This window comes from Capricornis sumatraensis, chromosome 10 (assembly GCF_032405125.1).
Source record: "Capricornis sumatraensis isolate serow.1 chromosome 10, serow.2, whole genome shotgun sequence".
Taxonomy (NCBI): Eukaryota; Metazoa; Chordata; class Mammalia; order Artiodactyla; family Bovidae; genus Capricornis; species Capricornis sumatraensis.
The window spans coordinates 80,702,630-80,722,879 of record NC_091078.1 but is presented as its reverse complement, the minus strand read 5'-3'; the positions used below and the strand labels follow the sequence as shown (position 1 = coordinate 80,722,879).

The window sequence follows — 20,250 nt, the reverse complement described above, 5'->3', positions numbered from 1 at the left end:
TGCTTCACTTTCTCAGCAAATGATACGCATATGGACCGCTCATCTGGCTGCCTCGCCACCCCCACTCTCAAAGAGAGAGAGAGGAACAAACATAAGGAAAGAAGAGAGAAGGAAACCGACAAGTCAGGGCTGTGTCATTTGGCAGGCGTGCCTCAGAGGCCTCGACGGCTCCTTTCCCAGTGAAAGGCTCCCGAGACTCCGGGCGAGAGGCGATCCACACTACAGAATCCAGGGGAAGCTTACAGGACAGAGACCTGCTTTGTCAACTGGGTGTTTAACTTTCTGTTTCGAGGCCCACTGGTTGTGTCCAGCATCTGAGGCGGCTGTGGGTCTGAGAACCAGGGTCCCACCCTGGTTCCGGCAGCAGCGTGCTGGCCCTTCGGAGCAGCCTGCCTGCTGACAGAAGAGAGTGGGGAGCGGGGAGGAAACTCCCCTTAACATGGAACCAGCCATGTCTTATGAACACTTCTCCCATTGCTCCTCCAAGCGGCCAGCGTGCCGGCTGAGCACCGTGCTGCCCCATCTTGAAGCCCATAACCAACGTTCCCATACGGGGGGCAAGAAAGGGGAGCCACAGAAGGTCACTTCATCCGGGAATCTTCCTTGTCTTGTACCCATCAGTGACGGTGCTGAGAAGCCCCTGAGACACTCCCCAGGCCTTGACTGTGTATGGCAACTGCTGGTTTACTCATCTTTCTCTGTAGCAAGACTGAGTCCCTTGAGGGCAGGGGCTCCAGTGTGCAAGGCACGTTCATCAGCCCTGGACTCCACGTGGGGCACACGCTGGCACCCCTCTCCTCGGCCTTGCACATGCGCCCTGGGCCCTGACTTTCGCTTCCTCCGCTTTCCTTTCCGTTCTTGTACCCACTGACAGCCTGGATGACAGCCTCCCTGGGGCAGAAGGCTGGGCAAACCAGAGTCCAGGGACAACTCGGGGTGGGAGGAAGGTGTGGGCCCCACGTTCTGATCCCCCATCAGGGCCGACAGCACTGCTGTGCTTGTCTTTCAGATGTTCCGCTAACTTCTGCCTGGCACAGAGCAGCACCACTCAAGTCTTAGTCGAGGGCAAAGTTTCATCTGGTAACAGTGACTGATAATCTGCAGAAAGGTAAGTGGTACTAACAGCAGCTCCCGGCCCGGGCCCTCCTGTCCAGGGACGCAGGCTATAAGGGGGGCTGCAACACCCAACACCGAGGGGGGAGGTAGGAGCAGGTCTCCTGCCAGGAGAGGGTGCTTGCTGAGCGGCTCCCAGGAACTCGTGAAGGTCCGATGGCGAGACCTGTGTTATCACCGTCAGCAGGCAGAGCTGTGCTGCCCGTGCCTGCTTGATGTCCACTCTCAGCACTTTCCTCAGAAATAAAGACCTCAACCAGGGCTTGGAGCCCCACCGTCCCAAATAAATGCCGGTGCCCACACTCGTGACATGGGGAATTTGTCTAAATCATTTACTGCCCTCCAACAGCTGAGCAGCTTGGTTAGTAAGGAGTTTCTCACCCCCACCCACCACTAAAGATGCTCAGGTAGTGGTTCTCAAAAGAAGGGCAGGGGTTGCCAGATCAGCAGCATCAGCACCACTCAGGACTTTGTGAGTAGAGCAAATTCCGTAATCACACCGCACCCACACCTGCCGTACCAGAAACTGTGGCCGGGACCCAGCCATCCTATGGTCCAGGGAGCCTTCTAGGTGATTCTGGTAAATGGTCCAGTTTGAGAACCACACAGGTGATGGCGAAGCCACAGTCTCCCAAGGTAATGGGTGTGTGTGACATTTTATCCAGAGCAAAGAATTCGTTCACATGCACCCAGAGAACTCTGGACAAGAAAGACAGAAGGTTAGCACATCTCTGAAGACACAGAAAAGGAACTGAAGCCCCTGCTTTATGTATATTTTCCTGTTGTGCTGTCTTCTGACGAGGGCCCTGGCTTCCCTTCGGCATCTGGGATCTGAACTGGGACATTCACACTTGACTTACGGCCTTTCAAACCAGGGCTTCCCTGGTTGCTCAGATGGTAAAGAATCTGCCTCAAATGGGGAGAACTGGGTCCAATCCCTGGGTTGGGAAGATCCCCTGGAGGAGGGGCATGGCAACCCACTCCAGTATTCTTGTCTGCAGAATCCCCATGGACAGAGGAGCCTGGAGGGCTACAGTCCATGGAGTCACAAAGAGTCAGACATAACTGAGGGACTAAGCACAATGTTCAGTTTCTCCCTAAAGCATTTCAGTCACTACTAACTCCATGATCCTGATGACAGTGTGTCCAAAAACCCACAGCAAATAAGATGCCAAGAATCCACAGGGGGTTCTTTTACTCCAATGTGCCAGCTGACTGGCCTTCCTTCACTAGCAAGGCTAAACTAGGTTATTATTGCAGGACATGGTTCAGAAGCAGAAATGAGGGGAGAAAACTGCCCATTTTCTCTTAAACTTGGTTCAGTCCACTCTTAACCTGATGATTCATGGATGGTCCAGCAAGTTCCCCCAAAGGAAGGATGGGTAACCCTTCACCTTGGGGAGAATTCTGAAGTCCGCCTTACACAAACCTGTACTCCCCACAGGCCCGCCTCTGTAATGTGATGTAAAGAGCTCCGCCGTCCAAGGTTACCGGTCAACTTTTTAAGACAAGCTATGATTTCACACTTGGGGGAAAAACATCATGGTAAAAAAAAGATGTCAGCATCAACTAGGTCTACAAATGATGACCTACTTCCAGGTGAAGCAACAGAGAGAAAGTTTCAAGGGCAGCAGAGTAAAGGAAAGGCAAGAGGCCTGAACCCAAGCTAACACCCACACACGGCTTTAGCAATGCCCAGAAACTATTTATTACTCAGTAAAACTTCACCTGATTACTAACAATCTCTGCTCAGGTCCCAAAGCCTAGCCGAATTTTCTGAAGAGGAGTCCGGGGCTCCTTTTTCCCTGGCTTCTGGGCTGGGCCCTCAGAGATATGGATTCTAGCACCGGGAAGCAGCCCAGGTCCTCACCAGGAAGCAGCCTTGCCTTAAGGCTCTGGCTTTTCAGTTAGTCTTTAATGTGACCTCATCTGCCCATGAATGAGCCTGCAAAGAAGGCTGATCCAGCCCCTTTCTTCTAGAGGGTTTGCTAGGCAGAGGGACAGTTAATATCACTACTGATTTTACGTCCGCAGCAGACCTGGCCCAGAAGAGTTCGCTCCATCCTTTCCAGCCTTGGGGTCCCTCAGCCCCACCCAGTGCTCCTTCCATCTAACTGGCTCCAAGTGGGGTCACAGACAGGACAGCAGGTTTCGTCCCTTCCAGGTTTTATTCTCTGTAACTAACAATAAAGTAATGCTAAATGCTCCATGCCTTTAATCAGTTTTTCTTCAGTTAAGAGGTCACGGCAAAATACACAACTGCATAGTTCATTCTGCTTCTGATATTTTTATTTAAATGATTCAATTCTAAGTTTTCCAGGTACATTTGCTAACAGGAGAGAAAAATACTTTACACAAAAGAAGAAAAAGAAAGATGAGTTTTCAGGAAGTTGAGAGGGTAGGAATAGGGGAGGTGATTGCTTAAGGAGTAGGGGTATTATTTCGGGGTGATGACAACGTTCTGAAATTAGATTGTGTTGAGGGGTGTGTTGTTTTTGAGGATGTACACCTGAAATTTGTTTAAAACAGTGTTTTATGTTAGTTTTCTCTCAATTAAAAAAAAAAGCTTTCAGAAAAGTTTATTTCCCCCAGATTTGAAATAAAGGATTAATATTTTGCTGTGTTTTCAAATGCAACATAGACCTAAGGATTTTAACAGCACAATTACAAAGTCACAGGTAACAGTGTTTGAGGAGTCTTAGCCTAGATCTCCTTACCTGATCGAGGCCAAAGGAGGGGGAGAGGAAGCCACAAAACATGGATAAGGGACAGGGGCCAAAGCACACCACCAAGAGGAAAAGAAGTTACGTGGACAAAGCTGAGGCCCACATGGCTAGCACCCTACAGCTAACACACACGAAACAAAGCTGCTGGGCTTTACAACTCAAGTTGGTTTTACAGCAAGCATTTTACTCCTAGGGCTGAAGGGGGGAAAAAAAAAAAACCCACACCAAACCATTTCCACTGGAACCAATCTCCCCAATGATACAAGTGCAGTAACACCACAGGAAAAGCGGAAATTTTTCTTCCCCAGAAATGTCACTTATGCATCACATGAAATTACTATTGCTGTGGGAATTGTAACTTGAGTTTCCTGGACTTCAAATTAGAAAGAAAGAAAGAAAAAACTCAAACGTGAAAATCTACCAGCAGAGTCTGCCCCTACTGAACAAAAGTCTATTTCTTTTTCTGAGAAGCATTTCATGAAATCCAGCTTCCTCACGCCAACCCAATCCTATTAAAAGCTTTCCTTGAATTTAATGCTTTTTGGTTATTAAGGACAAATGGCTTTGCCCTTATCTGCAGAACACAATGCAAATAAAAATCTGCTCTTTGACAAATGCATTAATTGAATTAGATTCCTTTAATCAGAAATTGTTAACCAATTTTCCTGAAGGACTCCAGTTCCCAAAAACTCTAGAAAACTCTGTCTTGAGGCCCTAATAGTAAAGCCAGCCTTGAAACAAACCCTTTCCCCACACAGTCCTCCCAAGTGTGACCTCAGCGAAGCAGGGTGCTAGTATGCGGGGATGAGAGCTCTGTCATGTGAGCAAGGGACTAGGGTTACTGACACAGACTCGGGAGACAAGAAACCAAACACAGAGATGAAGAGCTGACCTGGACAGGCAAACAAAATCCAGAGGCGAAAGTCCCTAATCACAGGTGTCTGAACTGAAAACCACAAAGCTGCTATCTGTCCTAAAAGACATAAGGCAGCAAGAGCAGTTATGGGACAGCAGGGTCAATTTTTCTTTTGTGACATTATTGCCTCAACTCTGTTTCCTGGTCATGGAAGAGATATAAAAGCTGCAAGTGTACTTTTTTGAGTATTTCAACCCCTTCATCCACCAGATGAGGAAAAAGCACCTTGTCCCTGCTCAGAGTATCATCAGAGTTAAACAGCTGGATATCTGCCTGGTCCCCCTCTTTCCCCTGACCCACCTGCCTACAGCATTATCCCCAGAAAGTGGCCCAGCTCCTCAGCCATATGGTCCCTTGGCAAGTTCTGATTATTTATCTCCTCCTCCTTCCCCTGCCCAGGAAGGGGAGAATCTGGAGACTGTAAGGGCTACCAAGGTGAATGCTAATTAAGCTAACTGACCTATCATGTCTGCAGACAATACATCAGGAACCTTCTACATGTGATGGTATTGTGTCTTTCCCAGGTCACTCTGGGCTCCAATTGCAGGAGCACAGAGGTTCCTGCTACATGTTTGTTGAATACGTGACACCTTTTACTGCTGTTCTTCTGAAAAACCACAACATACCAGCAAAACTTGCCCTTCAAAGCCTGAATGGTGGGCTCCCCTGGTGGTTCAGTGGTAAAGAATCCACCTGCCAATGCAGGAGACACGAGATCAATTCCTGATCTGGGAAGATCCCACATTCCGTGGAACAACTAAGCAAGCCCACGCGCCAGTGCTCCAGAGCCCGGGAGCTGCAACTGCTGAAGCACGCGCGCCCGTGCTCCACAAGAGAAACCACCACAGTGAGAAGCCCGTGCATTGCAACGAGAGAGTAGTCCTCGACTGCTGCAACTGAAGAAATGACTTAGCAGCGACCAACACCCAGCACAGCCGTAAATAGTAAAATAAATCTTAAAAAAAAAAAACCCAGCCTGAACTGTTGGGATTATCAACCGTGGATGGATGGAGATGCGAGATGTTTTCTCTTAGAGGTCAGGGTGAGAAAGTCACACTCATCTGCTGTCCGCTCTCCCCTGCTCTTTGCACAACTCACTTAGGAGATACAGGAAGGCATGAAGGAAGACAGCAAATTTATCTCTAATTCTGCTACTGTGATGTCATGCTGTTAGCCTGACTCTCAGGCAGTAAATCCATGAGTCTAAGATCGGGGAACACAGGCCATTTAGATAGGAGGAAGGTAAAGACCCTTCAGTGTCTGTCATTTCAGAGAATTCACTGACCACGTTACATGGAGCTCAGCTTCAGGCCAAAGAGAGTATCTGCCAATATAAACCTGCATTTTCCAAACTGAATCAGAATTGGGAGGGAGTCTTTTTTTCTTTTTCCTTCCTACTTTACATATTTTAACGCTGTCTAATGGAATAGCAGGAACAAGGCCAACCAGCCCCCCTGCTTCAGACACCTGGGCCAAGGAACAGAAATGGGTTTTTAGTTAGCAGAGCAAGGAGTGATTCACAGCGCCACAGGCCTCAGGGCAGACAGGGGGCCATGCCTGTCCTGGCACGGGGCAGGTCACAGTCACCTGCCGCGCTCCTGCCCCTAGTGTGGGGAGAGAGAGGAGCCATGCGCAGGCACGCGTGTGCAGTCTCCATTCACCGCTCTACTGCGCAACTTACAGGAGCTCAGGCAGCCTTGGTTTCCTGTCTGGTAACATAAAGATGGTCTCTGTGGCCTGCGCTTCCCAACCAAGCGAAGAACAAGGGGTGGGGAAGCCGTGCTTCTCAACCTTGAATGAATGGGCCAATGGCCAGGGGTGCCGGTGAAAACGGCTTCTGACAGCAGGACTGGGATGAGGCCTGGGAGTCTGCATTTCTAACGAGCTCAGTACTGACAGCACACTGCTGGGCCAGGAACGGTCCTTTAAATAGCCAGGCATTAGAAGCATCTTCCGGTGTGTTGCTCTATAAACATACCAGGGATTGACATGTCCTTAACTGGCCTCAGGTACGGATAACTCATTTAACCAGCAATGAAACACTTTCCAGATGCTAGAACACCATGGGCCAAACAGGTGCAACAAGAAAATTAGATCCCTGACTGATCATCTTGGGACAAAGAGCTATACGCATCATTCCAGCACTCCACAGGTACAAGAAGTGACTCGCAGACCCTGCGGCCCTAAAGGTGAGACCATGCCAAGGACCAAGGGGCCAGGTGACAACTAGCCACCAGCCAGCAGCTGGTGCCACGTGTCAAACACCTATTCTGGCTTGTGCAAGACATTAGGAGCTTCCTGTACCTCATGCTCCCCTCGAACTGTGGACTCACTGCCCCTACATGTACAACACAAGGGGAACAGGAACACATCCTGCAGACGAGGAAAATCAGGTTCAGAGAGAGGAAGCCATTTGTTCAGGACACAGGGCTGGGTCACAATTCTAAGCCCCTGCTCCCCAACCCCACAACACCTGGAAAAGGGTTAAAACCAAGACTGCGTTTCCCAAGGCTGGGCCATCTTCTGAACACAGGCCCTGCAGCCAGGAAAACCCAGAGACCTGTAAGCCACACTAGTTATCGGACAGATGAAGGCTTCTCCCCAAGTCACTCTGCTCAGGTCAGTGTCAGGAAAGATACCTCCAGGTGATCGGACAAGTTATAACACCAGCAAAATCACAATCAAATAAAAATTGGCAGGGCTGGAGTGGAAACAGGAAATTTGGCGTGAAGAGGGAGGTGTTCTGCTGGGGACGCTGCCAATAAAAGCTGGTCTAGAAAATAGCTGGACTTGTGACTGGTGTATCTGGAAAGACCTCTGGGTGAGTTTCAAGCAAGCGAGCACCTCTGACTGCTGGAGAAGTGGGGCAACTGCCAGTACTTCGCTACCCCACAGGGTACTTCTTGGCCCCAACAATGCCATTCCCAGGGCATCTCCCTTTCTTTCTCACTGAGGTCCCTTGAGTCCCTTTCTCATTTCCACTGTGTTGTCTGTAATAGTCGACGGGTTTTATGCTGTGTAACACTCGACCAGGACAAAGAAATCCTTACTTTTATGCTAATGTCAGAAGCCTGATGCGCTTTTTTTTTTTTTAAGCCCTGAAAGTGAGCTGAGTCACATTATCAAAGTTACTGCCACAAAGATGAGCCTGCTGTCTCATCACTCATACAGTGTTCTTTAAGTTCAGTTTAGGCACTCAAACTGCCAGCTTATCCATTAGGAACAAGACATTTAGTACCCCTGGGTACTACGATAATTTCCTGCCAAGCCAGAAATGAGGCAAAACATCCAGTTTTTAATTCTACACACCCCAAAACAGCAAGCAATACATTTGGCATGATCACTAGAGGTACATGGAGTAAGACCATTTTTTCCAGTGAGCCCAGGAATATGAGTTTCCCTGATACCCAATGTCAGTAACATGATACCACGGCCTCCCCACACAGCCCAGGGTCTCCCAAATGGTATGACTTACAGAAAGAGAGAGACTACATGAGATGAGGCAGCGCCCAGGGATGGTATGGCTGTCAACTCATTGTTATTGAGGTACCTGTAATGACAACAAGAAGAAATGAATCAGTTAAATCATTAAAATTAGTCGTATGAAATTCATTTTTTTAAAAAATGGCCCTGGGCAAACTGCTATGCTGTAACGCTGAATACGAGAATCTAAAAGCAAGTTTTTAATAGAAGAGAAGTTATGCCAGGTCATAAACACTATGTACCACACTCATAGTTTAGGAATAAACACACTCAGGACACGTCCCCTGTCCTCTAGGAGCTTCCACTCTACCTCAGAGATCAAGACTAACAGACAAGGAACTATGAACACAGGTGGAAATGCACGAAATGAAACAACAGCTCCCCAAGACCATCAATGAGAGTGCTCCTTGGGGGCTGAAGGATCAGAGCCCACTCCAACTGGGATCACCCTCCTCCCCCAGTTGCTTTGTACAGGTCCACGACATGGCTCTGCCCTCAACAAAGGGCCACATGCTTGCACCCAATGCCACAGATTCATGCACTCCTGTGCGGGCGGGTTCCTGGTGCTGGAGACACATGAACCAATGACTGGTTCTTGGAGGTTCTTATCTACTTGCAATTCCAGCTTCTCTGAACTCTGATGAAGCCTCCAGATGTGTCTTCCAGGAATATATCTACACACACACAAACACTTTTGCACGCAGACAATATGAAAATCCTCTGCAGACCAGAGATGCTCCCCAAGCTCCCTTCCCTCCTGAATATTCTATATTTGTACTTCCATAATTCTCAACTCTTAATGGAAGGGGAAGACCAAAAGCCAGAACACAGCTTGCCTGGGCCATCCCCAGACGCTCTAGAATCCAGCTTCCTTACGTGGATATGTATTTCCAAACTGGGGAAGAGACTTCAAAATCAGATTTGCAAAGTGAGCCCTGAAATCCTTAGGATAGCCAAAGCATGGTGATCAGGCTTTTTGACGGGGGGTGGGCTGGAAAGAAATGGTATCTGAGATGCAGAATCAAGGATAATGCTGGTTTATCTTATTCTTGTTTTTTTACACAGTATGTCTTACACAAAGCATCCAGTTACGGTTCGAAGACAAGGCCACTGAAATGACAGCTGTATTCATACAAGTTTACAGCGAGTATTTGCTTGAATAGAATAATCTGGTTGTCTGCCATCTTTTATGGAATGAATGGGGAGGGGGAGGAAAAGGCCTTGAATTATCCCATTCGCTTTCTTCAGTGCCAAAGCTGGTTAGAGATGAAGCCTGGCAATTACTGGGCTGACGGACACAGAATGTCTATTTCAACAGCTTCATGACTGAAGCATCTGGCGGAGAGAAAGCAGATCTGTACCACGTGGCAAAGCCTTTCTCCACTTAAAGGGCCCTGTTTGTGTGCTGAAGTTGACGATTAATTACTTTAACAGTCTCTTATCTGACTGCCCCTAGAGCAGACTGCTTCTGCTTCACCTTTCTCTCTCCATCCCTGCTGTGATCCGTTTCCCATCTTGGTAAAGGGATGCTGAAAACTCACCATCTGTTGGAATCTCTACTAATAAATTTTCACAGTACCATAAATGTACGTATTCCTTGACGAGATCCTCAGATCTTACCAGGGCAAGGAAAGCTAAGGTCAAGGGCCTGTTGCCAAGAAGGCAGTTTGCTTACAAACTCTTCATTTCTTAGAGATTTATTCTAAAACACAGATGCGCAGGGTTGGGGGGGGGCGGGTCATAATAATAATAGCAGGAGCTAACTTACTGAAGGCTTATTATGTGCCAGGCCTGACTCTTAAAGGCTTTTCTATATATTAATCTGCCCTTAGAGCCCTACTAGGCAGGCCCCATTAACATTTCCATTGTACCAATGAGGAAACTGAATCACTAAGATGTTAAGTAATTTAACTGAGGTCACCAGCAGTAAAAGGCAGTGGCCCTGGGGGTCAAGCCCCAAAGTCTAGGTTCTTAACCATTACTTCCATTTATTTATAGCTGCAGCAGCAACTCTACAGCATTATGTAACTGCATCGTCAGACTCTGGGTTCAGAGCCAGGCACTAGTACTGTTCTCTATCTCACAGGTAAGGTCTCTAAGTTTAAGTCACCATCCTAAGGTGACAGAGAGAGAGGGAGGGAGAGAGGCCTGGACAAGAGGTGAACAAAGTGCAACTACAAGCCGCAGGAGAGCCACAGCTGCAAAGGCTAGCGGGCAGAAAGCTTACAACCTCATACACAGGGACATGGCAGCTGTCTTTCAGGTGTCAGTAAGGACTTCTCTGCAGGAGAACTTTGGCTGATTGAACTGGGTCTTGGACCACCCTGCTGCACACACAACAAACTGCTCCACCCAACTCCTAGGAATGATAGCTGAACAAGGAAGGGGGGCATCGTTATCATATCTCAAATCGTGACCAAAATGCTGGAAGCAGAGTGTGCAGGTGTGGCGGACAGTGCCGAAGGTACACAGGGCATTTCAGGTCTGGACCAGCAGCCCGGAGTCAGCAAGGTGAGGCAGAAATCGCAGGCTCTGATCAGAGGGCTGCTGGATTCATGAAAAGGTCAGACGGCGCATAGAGAAGATCTGCAAGGCTAGCTTACTTCTCCATCATTTCTACTTCAAAGGAACCGCAAGGAAACCTCAACCAGCTCCTCCACCACTGGCTCTCTGCTCGCTCTGTCCCTCGTTGAAACCAGAACACTACCCTCGGAAGGCAACAAAGGCCCAACTCCCGCTGAGACATGACCAACTTGCCAGCCTGAAATAGAGACCAGTCAAAAATAGCACCACCTCCAGAGCCAGCCAAAGAAGGGCCTCGGGACGTTCGGCACGGTCTCCACGTGTAGGGATACTGTCAGAATTCAGGACTGTGTTTGATGAAATCTTCTGAATATCTAGGATTGTGCAGTCTTTCCTCCCTTCTCATTCCCTCCAAATCTGCTTCCATCCAAAGGCCCTAAAAATTCTTCATAAATATCTGGCTTCTATAACTGAAACTTTTCCTGATGATTTAGGACCAAGAAATGCTCTGGAAGCATCAGACCGTGAACAATGGCCCAGCCCTGCAGCTGGGAAAGGTGTGAAAAAGGCCTGGGGGAGGATGGGGGGAGAGCTTTGCATAGACCGCTTCCCCATCCCCCCACTCCCCACCCCACTCTTGGGGCAGAACCTGGACGTTGGCCTCTCCCAGCCTTCTGGGCCCCCTCAGCTCTCTCTCTGAAACTTCCATCTACTGGACTTGGAGAAAGGAAGTTTTCACATCGTGCAAGATGCAGACTGTTAAAAAGGGTGTTTCAGAGAACTTTTATTACTGACTGCCTCAATCAAATCAGGCATCAACAAACAATGAAAAACAAACCCACAGGATCATTTTGAGTTATAGCCCTTTCTGTTTGTTAAAAACTGTTTGGCCCTAATTACTTACTGAATAGTTGATATAAGTACACAGTGAAATTCCAAATTGTTTCAAAAAAAGAACACCAGGAATATATATTGAAAGCCATCACCACCCTCCACCCCTCTCCGCCCCCTGGTTTGCCTCCAAGAGGAAGCTCCAACTGCAGGCTGTTGCCCATGAACACACGGTTCTCTTCCACACAGATGCCTGTGTCTTACACAGACTACTCCGCGCCAGTTTCCCCTTAGTAATAGATCTTGGGGGTCTCCCTAAATCTTTTAGCCAGAGGTGAAGTGCTCCTCTGCTGCGATGAATGGTATGAATGAACCAAGACTGATGTAGGTGATTCACTGATTTTCTAGACAGTGTGTGTTTGATTGCTTCCAAACGCAAAGGGAGCTGCCATTAATATCAGTCAAAGTTGGGCTGGGGGTGCCGTATCAGTGCGTTTTGTTTCTGAAGTGGGAGAAAGTCACCAGCAGCAGGTAGGAGCCCCGCTGGAGTTGGGACCACTTCACCAACAGCTGTTACCAGTGCTTTCAGCTGCTCGAGAGTAAGGCAGACTGCATTACCGACTTTGGCAAGACTTACAGTTCGCACACCAGCTGGTCAGGTACAGGTATTTCAGTATCATGACACAGAATACAGTTCCTCTAAGTCAACACTTAGAAACAACAATAAAGGCAAACACTTCTGTGTGTGCCAGGCTCTGTGCGGAGGATTTTCCATGCCATGTGTCCCTGAATAACACGTCAGCCCTTGAAGAAAGGTACTAAATCACCACCTCACGTTAAAAGGACAGACTGAGACCCAGTTACCGCACAGCAGAGCAGGGATTATTAGGAGATGATACAGTTCAAATGTTTAATCAGACAGACCCGGGTCCATTTAACCCTGAGCTAACCCCGTACCAATCAAACGGCCTTCAGCGTGTCACTGAACCTCACTGTGCCTTAGCATTCTTCTCCACCAAATGTGCAAAGGACAAGCCCCAACTCCATACTGTTTTGGCAGGATCTGGCTGAAATCACTAAATCTAACAGCCTAGGAGAGAGCCAGATATATAGTAAATACTTAACAGGTGGTGCTGATTCACAGCCAAAAAGCAGTGCCTCAAATGACACCCCCTTATGCTTTCAACCCTCCCCAGAAACACACTGCACACGCGCACACACAGGGGCGGCAGAAGCCTGGGCCACCACAGAGCAAGCCATAAATACCCAGAGGCAGGCACGCTCAGCCTTTCTCGGCGCCTTCAGAACCTTTTAGGTCAACGGCCCTGGAAAGCACACGGCAGCACCCACATTAGGCATTCCCGGGCCAGGCAGCAGTAATGCGATCCAAGCGCGGTTCTGAAGGAGGACGGTATAAATAGCCCCTCTTATTAATAGAGGAGCCTCGCAGTCCAGGACTCCTGGCTGGAGGCTCTCCCTGGTGGGCTTTCCTCAGCGCTGCGGGCAGTGACGACCATGTGGTCTGGCGGCAGCTGCGCCAACATCCTCAGGTCCTCCGGGGGCCCCCAACCGGCTTGCTTTCTCTCTCCAACTGGCCCACGATGCTCTGCGGTTGCCAGCCTCCAAAATAAAACCACTGCTAAACCACCAACCACGGCTTTGCCAGCCTGTGGTTCCCCTCGCGCTGAGGTTTCCAGATTCCAGTGGCTGGTGGCTGTGCAGGTTTCAGGAGAACTGACAGCCCCTGGAAGACCCAGTTAATTTAGAAGCAACTGTGTGCCCACTGTGATTTTCTTTTCTTTAGTATCCTTCTCCATCTCCCCACCCATTGTTCCTCACTGCCTCTTCCTGCCTGCACGATGCATTAGGATTCCCTTCAGCAAAGGACTGGATATTTATCAATGGCAAGTTCCACTGCTCTGGGCCCTGGGGAATTTGTGTCATCCATCCCACAGTGTGACACTGGGAACCAGGGGTAGTCACACTGGTAAAGGGTTCACCCTATCAGCCCCCAAGGAGGTGTTTCTTAACAAGCCACCCAGCTCAGTGGCGGGGGTTGGGGGGTGGGCGGAGGGGGGGGCGGGGGTGGTGGGAGTGGGGGGCGTTGTAGAGGGCAGCTCTGGGGTTCTCAAAGTAGCAGAAGATAAATAATAAACAGTGTGCCCCTGGGCTTCCCAAGTGTCTCAGTAGTAAAGAAACTGCCTGCCAATGCAGGAGACATGGGTTCAGTCTTTGGGTCAGGAAGATCCCCTGGAGGAGGAAATGGCAACCACTCCAGTATTCTTGCCTGAAAAATTCCATGGACAGCGGAGCCTGGCGGACTACAGTCCACAGGGCCGCAGAGAGTCGGACATGACTGAGAGGCTGAACACACAGTGTAGAGCCTTGCCCATGTACAATGCTCTGGAAATCGGATCCAATGAATAGTTACTGTATTTGTAACTGGGTAACACGTCACTACGCCCATGTTCCAGAGGCAGCACAGAAGGAAGTAACTTGTCCGGGGACTCAGTCCTGGTCAGGGGCAGAAGCAGGCCTCCAAGCCAGGTTTGCCTACTACCAAACTCACATCCTCCCAGTACACGACACTGTACTCACAAGGAGTGATCCCTCTCTTTACAATTCCCACGCCTGGGAAGGCTGTGCTGCCATGGAGAGTCTGAGATAGGAGTGAGACCAGGGACTCCAGGCCTCACTCCCTCATTTACTAGCTATGCAATTGCAGCCAGGTTCCCAGGCTCCGCTCCACAACTGTCGAAAAATGTAGAAATGACCGTAAGAAGTGGAGGGCTTTTCATTAGCACAATAGCCAGCTACGGTCAACTTTCCTGAGTGCATTAGCTGGAGGAAGAGGAGAAGACACACACAGCAGAGAGAGGGTAGATGACGGGGTCGAGAAGTCTCACCCTGTCCCTAAATTCAACAGGAGCTCAGGGGAAGGAAAAAAGCCAGAATGTGAAGGGAGAAGGGAAGGTGGGCTTGGACAGGGTGATGTAGGTTTGGACCAAGAATCTGGAGGAATCAGAGGATATACTCAGGACCTCATAGAGAAGACCAATGCAGCAAGAGTGACAGAGGAGATAAAACACTGGACCTTCCATCCTTTTAAAATCTTGGGTGGAAGGTTGCAGGTTAGGAAGATGGGGTGGGGGTGAAGCCAGTGCCGCTTCAGGCTTAAATACACAGTGCAGAAAGACAAGAGAACTAAAAAGCCTCTTGATGAAAGCGAACGAGGAGAGTGAAAAAGTTGTCTTAAAGCTCAACATTCAGTAAACTAAGATCATGGCATCTGTTCCCATCACTTCATGGGAAATAGATGGGGAAACAGTGGAAAAAGTGTCAAAGTTTATTTTTCTGGGCTCCAAAATCACTGTAGATGGTGACTGCAGCCATTAAATTAAAAGACGCTTACTCCTTGAAAGGAAAGTTATGACCAACCTAGATAGCATATTCAAAAGCAGAGACATTACTTTGCCAACAAAGGTCCGTCTACTCAAGGATATGGTTTTTCCGGTGGTCATGTATGGATATGAGAGTTGGACTGTGAAGAAACCTGAGTGCTGAAGAATTGATGCTTTTGAACTGTGGTGTTGGAGAAGACTCTTGTGAGTCCCTTGGACTACAAGGAGATCCAACCAGTCCATCCTAAAGGAGTCCAGTCCTGGGTGTTCATTGGAAGGACTGATGCTGAAACTCCAGTACTTTGGCCACCTCATGCGAAGAGTTGACTCACTGGAAAAGACTCTGATGCTGGGAGGGATTGGGGGCAGGAGGAGAAGGGGATGACAGAGGATGAGATGGCTAGATGGCATCACCAACTCGATGCACATAAGTTTGGGTGAACTCTGGGAGTTGGTGATGGACAGGGAGGCCTGGCATGCTGCGATTCATGGGGTTGCAAAGAGTCGGACATGACTGAGCAACTGAACTGAACTGGAAATCAAACAGATTTGAGTTCAACTCTCAGCTTTCCTGGGGCTGAGATTGTCAAGAATCCAGCTGCAATGTGGGAGACCCAGGTTTGATCCCTGGTTTGGGAAGATCCCCTGGAGAAGGGAATGGCAACCCACTCCAGTGCTCTTGCCCGGAGAATCCCACAGAGGAGACTGATGTGATACAGTCCATGGGGTTGCAAACAGTTACACGCAGCTGAGTGACTAACACTTTTCTCAGCTTTACCAACCAGGTGACACTGAACAGGTTTATTTCATCTCTCTGAGTTTCCATTTCCTCCTCTGTAAAGTGGAGAGAATGACTGTAAAGAAAAGAATTTAAATCACCTAGAGCTGGTGTCAGGATGAAACGAAGCCGCCTTCCCCTAAGGCTGAGTGTGGTGTCACTGTCGTTGCTGTGCTGCTGTGATTCGGGAAATTTATTTTTAAGACTAACCGGCATCCCCAGTGAAGGACAGGTGCAAGTCAGATGCTCTCCGATCTAGATCTGGGTGGGGATTAAATTCCAAAAAAGCTCCAAGTAAAAGAGGGATTAAAAGCCGCAGGTCAAGGGAACCAAACCAATTCAAACTGGGTGGCTGTTTCGGGAAGGAACAAATGGAAAGAGAGAGCTAGAGAGAACACAGCAAAGGCTCACGGGGGCATCAGCTGTGCCCCCAGTCTATGGCAGGGCCGAGGACACTGGGTCCACACCTAACATGACCCCAGGGCCCCACGGGACCCAGGCCCTGGCCACACAGCCCACCCTTACGCACACCAGGCACAACGGCCCTCGTCCTGGTCCTTCTTCGAGGGCCTTGTCTTCTATTTGCAGCTCATCCTGTCCACACCACTCACATCTGCTGGATCTGCCTGTCAGTCACCACCCTGGGCACTCCAGCTCCATTATTACCTCTCCAGAATCAAAGAAGAAAATCCTCCCCTGACCCTGTTCTAGGCCCCAAAACACGTACGACTAGTGAGTCTCCTGGCTTCCTTGTTCCCCACATGTCTTTCCCTTTCTTAATGTGGTTCTGTGACAGGCGAGGCTTGTCTGAGGTGCCAGGATTGTGGGAACAGCATTTAAGGGGCCACCAAGAAAACTACGAAGCCAGAATAAAGAATATCTGAATGTAGCACTTTTAAAATATAAACGTGAATGCAAAACAACACTCATTCAGAGCAGAGTATGTCAGTTTCCAAACCAAGATATGATCAGCAACAGAGCCCTGTCAAGCCACACAGGAGCCTGGGGCAAAAGGAAAAATAATCAGTTAAGCTGATTCAGACTTTGCTTAAACTTTTTGTATTTTTTTCATCACGGATTAGTATTATTTTATTATTTGGCATTCATTTTGCTTTTTCCAAGTACTGCATTAAGATGTCCGAATGCTGAATCTTTAGAAGCCCCTTCAACCCTGCTCCACCGCCGAATGTTCTTACCTAACCCTCACCCTGGCTCTCTCTGTCTGCCTTATTCAGTCCCGTGCTCCCCAGCAGCGGAGCAGCGCCTGGCACATACGAGGTGCTCGAGGAAATAGTAAATGAAAGCCTGAATGATGCCCTGAGAAATAACGTGATTTTTGTTTTGTCCAATTCGAAAAGAAACCACTAAGCTCTGAGACCCGACACACAGAAGTTGAATACAGTAACTGCCAAGTGTTAAAGACAGCCTGGATCAAGGGAGAGCACTGGGTTATGGCCCAAACTGGCTCCTTGACGGGCTGGGTTTATCATTTCAGGTGGCTGTGGTGGGCTGAACCATACTCCCACAAAATTCTTAGGCTGAAGTTCCAGCCCTCAGTACCTCAGCTTGTGACCGTATGTGGAGAAAGGGTTTTTAAAGAGGTCATATGGATGGGTCCTAATCCAGTATGATTGGTGCCCTTTTGAGAGGAGGACATTTGGACACACAGAAGAGGCATCAGGGAAAAGAAAGGCCATGGAAAGAGGCAGCAAGAAGGTGGCCATCTGCAAGTCAAGGAGAGGCCCCAGAGGAAACCAACCCTGCCAGGACCTTGATCTTGAACTTCTAGCCTCCAGAACCCTGAGAGAATAAGTTGCTATTATTTAAGTCACCCAGTCTGTGGTCTTTTACTACAGTAAACTTGCATAATGACCCACTTCCAAACTAGTCCCAATCACTATGACCCTATGGAAAAATAAGGGCCCTGGACAAAGTATTTTCAAGGGTCCCTTCCAACTCTCATCTTTCTTTAACTTGGGAAGTTGGAACCTTCTTTAAACAGACCTGGAAATCATAGACAGCATTTTGGAGAATCTGGAGATGGTGGTAGAGAACACAAGTATTTAACAAATTGCATCATCTGATTAAATTTCCTTTAGATAAACCCTCAACAAAGGGATCAAACAATAATAAACAAGGATTTTTATCAGTTACATGTAACAAGTAAAATATGTAAAGCATTTAATGTCTACTAAAAATAGAGTAACAACAGGAACGAATGGGTGAATGATTTATGAAATATTCATGCGTAAGTAGCTTTACATAAAAATTGAAATGGGACAGTAAAAATCTTTTAATTTACATGACAAAGTATTCACAAATATAAGGAGAAGTAAGAAACAGATGTAAAACCACAGTATAAATACAGTTTGATTCCAAAATTATGTGTAGAAGTATATATTTTTCACTAAGTGTCCACAATGTTTAGCCTTGGGTGATAATACTGGTGATTTTACTTTGTTTTACATATTTCTACAGTTGCCAAATTTTCTGCAGTGGGTATGCATGACTTTTCTTTGAAGTCCCCGTGGAACTAAAACCCTGAATAACTCTAACATTCACGTTAAAAGCAGAATTCCTTACATTAAAAAAAGGAAGAAAAGACTGAGGCCTGACTTAAAGGACCTTGTAAGAGACAGCAAACCAGACAGTAATGTCTAGTTCTGTTTGGAGATCGGGAGAGAAAAATCAGCCTTATTATCCATTTCTCTATACCTGGTGGGCTGGCTGATATGCCCCTGCAAAGCAGGCTGCTCTAGTGCCCTAGGGACTGAGGGAAGTACCAGCCAGGTGTGTTAGCCCCCCTGGGCCCCAAGGCTTTCCACAAGCCTGTACAGCCCCCGTGGGCCTGTGAATTCCAATAAACTCACACCTATGGACACACCCATCACTGACTGCCCAGGAAGAAGAGGGGCTTCAGCAAAGGAGTGCTAAGTAGGCAGGACCTTTTGTCTCCAACAGCCCCCAGCAGATGTCCCCTCTAACAAGGTTCAGACTGCTGATCTAGGGGAAAGAGCGGCGCTGCCACATGCGAGGGTCTTCCCCAGGAGTTTGCCATCCTGCCCACCAAGCTCCCAAAGTTTGAGGAAAAGCACTCACACTTCTTGTAGATTCGGCAAGTCCTCAAAACCAGCAGGATCAATCTCAGCAAGTTTGTTGTAACTCAGGTTTCTGGTAAAAGGAGAGCAAAAAACAAAGAAAAAATTCAGTCAATACTCCCAAATTCAGGAATCATCTACCCATCCCTCCCCAGGAGAAATAATCCCTCTTACTCATAACTGCCCCCATCTCATGTACTATTTTAAGTAACCCTGGTGGCTCAGACAGTAAAGAATCTGCCTGCAATGCAGGAGACCAGGGTTCAATCCCTGTGTCGGGAAGATCCCTGGAGAAGGAAACGGCAACCCACTGCAGTATTCTTGCCTGGAGAATTCCACGGACAGAGGGATTCTGTGACCACCATGCTGGTCCAAATGCCTGGCACCATATCAAATGGCATTTTTAAAAATTGCTGTTGTCCTATGGCACCCCACTCCAGTACTCTTGCCTGGAAAATCCCATGGACGGAGGAGCCTGGTAGGCTGCAGTCCATGGGGTTGTGAAGAATCGGACACGACTGAGCAACTTCACTTTCACTTTTCACTTTCTTGCACTGGAGAAGGAAATGGCAACCCACTCCAGTGTTCTTGCCTGGAGAATCCCAGGGACGGCGGAGCCTGGTGGGCTGCCGTCTATGAGGTCGCACAGAGTCGGACATGACTGAAGCGACTTAGCAGCAGCAGCAGCAGCTGCTGTTTTACTAAGGCATCAAACACTATTAAGAAGCAGTAAAGGGAGTCTGATCCTTCATTGACTAAAAATGAATCAGTGGTCCCCAACCATGGGTGACATTTGGCAAAGTCTATAGACATTTCTGGTTGTCACGACTGAAGGGAAGGGGAGGGGAAGATCCTACTAGCATCCGGTGGGGAGAGGACAAGGATGCTGCTAAACAACCTACAGAGGACAGGAAGCCCTTAAGGACAGGTCCAGCCTTCACTGTCAATAGAACATTCAGAGGTTGAGAGGCCTTGGTCTAAACAAAAGCTTCAGGATCAAAACTCGCTCGGATGTACAGTTTAAGCTGAAAGGACTATCTAATAAGTGAGCAATGTACGATCTTAATCATAAGGTTTATACGAACATGGCATTCCTACCACCATCGAGGAATAAATATTCCAAGTGATAATCATGCTGGAGAGAGGAGCAGTGTCATAGGAAAGCACGCTGGTGTGAACCAAAGCCTCACATGCCAGCAGCGTTCTCAAGATGGCAGCGTCTATCACATGACCCAGAACTCCATCTCTCTCCCCTTCAGCCCATCCGTGACCCCCTTCTCAGAGGGAGACGAGGACCAAGCAGGACAATGCTTGATCTGCTGAGCTTCCCAGAGCACACCCTCAACCCAGACCAGCTCGATCTTTCAGGAACAGAATCCAC

General features: G+C 48.3%; 1 protein-coding gene across 1 annotated transcript in view; it reads right to left on the bottom strand.

Moving 5' to 3' along the window:
• The window catches only part of LRIG1 (leucine rich repeats and immunoglobulin like domains 1), a 114,202-nt gene that overhangs the window by 56,333 nt on the left and 37,619 nt on the right, over nucleotides 1-20,250 (bottom strand). Inside the window, exons 2-3 of the mRNA XM_068981696.1 lie at nucleotides 18,871-18,942; nucleotides 8,231-8,305 (exon numbers count right to left, since the gene is read on the bottom strand). Of these exons, the coding sequence (XP_068837797.1) occupies nucleotides 8,231-8,305; nucleotides 18,871-18,942 (147 nt within the window). The remainder of the gene's footprint in view (nucleotides 1-8,230; nucleotides 8,306-18,870; nucleotides 18,943-20,250) is intronic.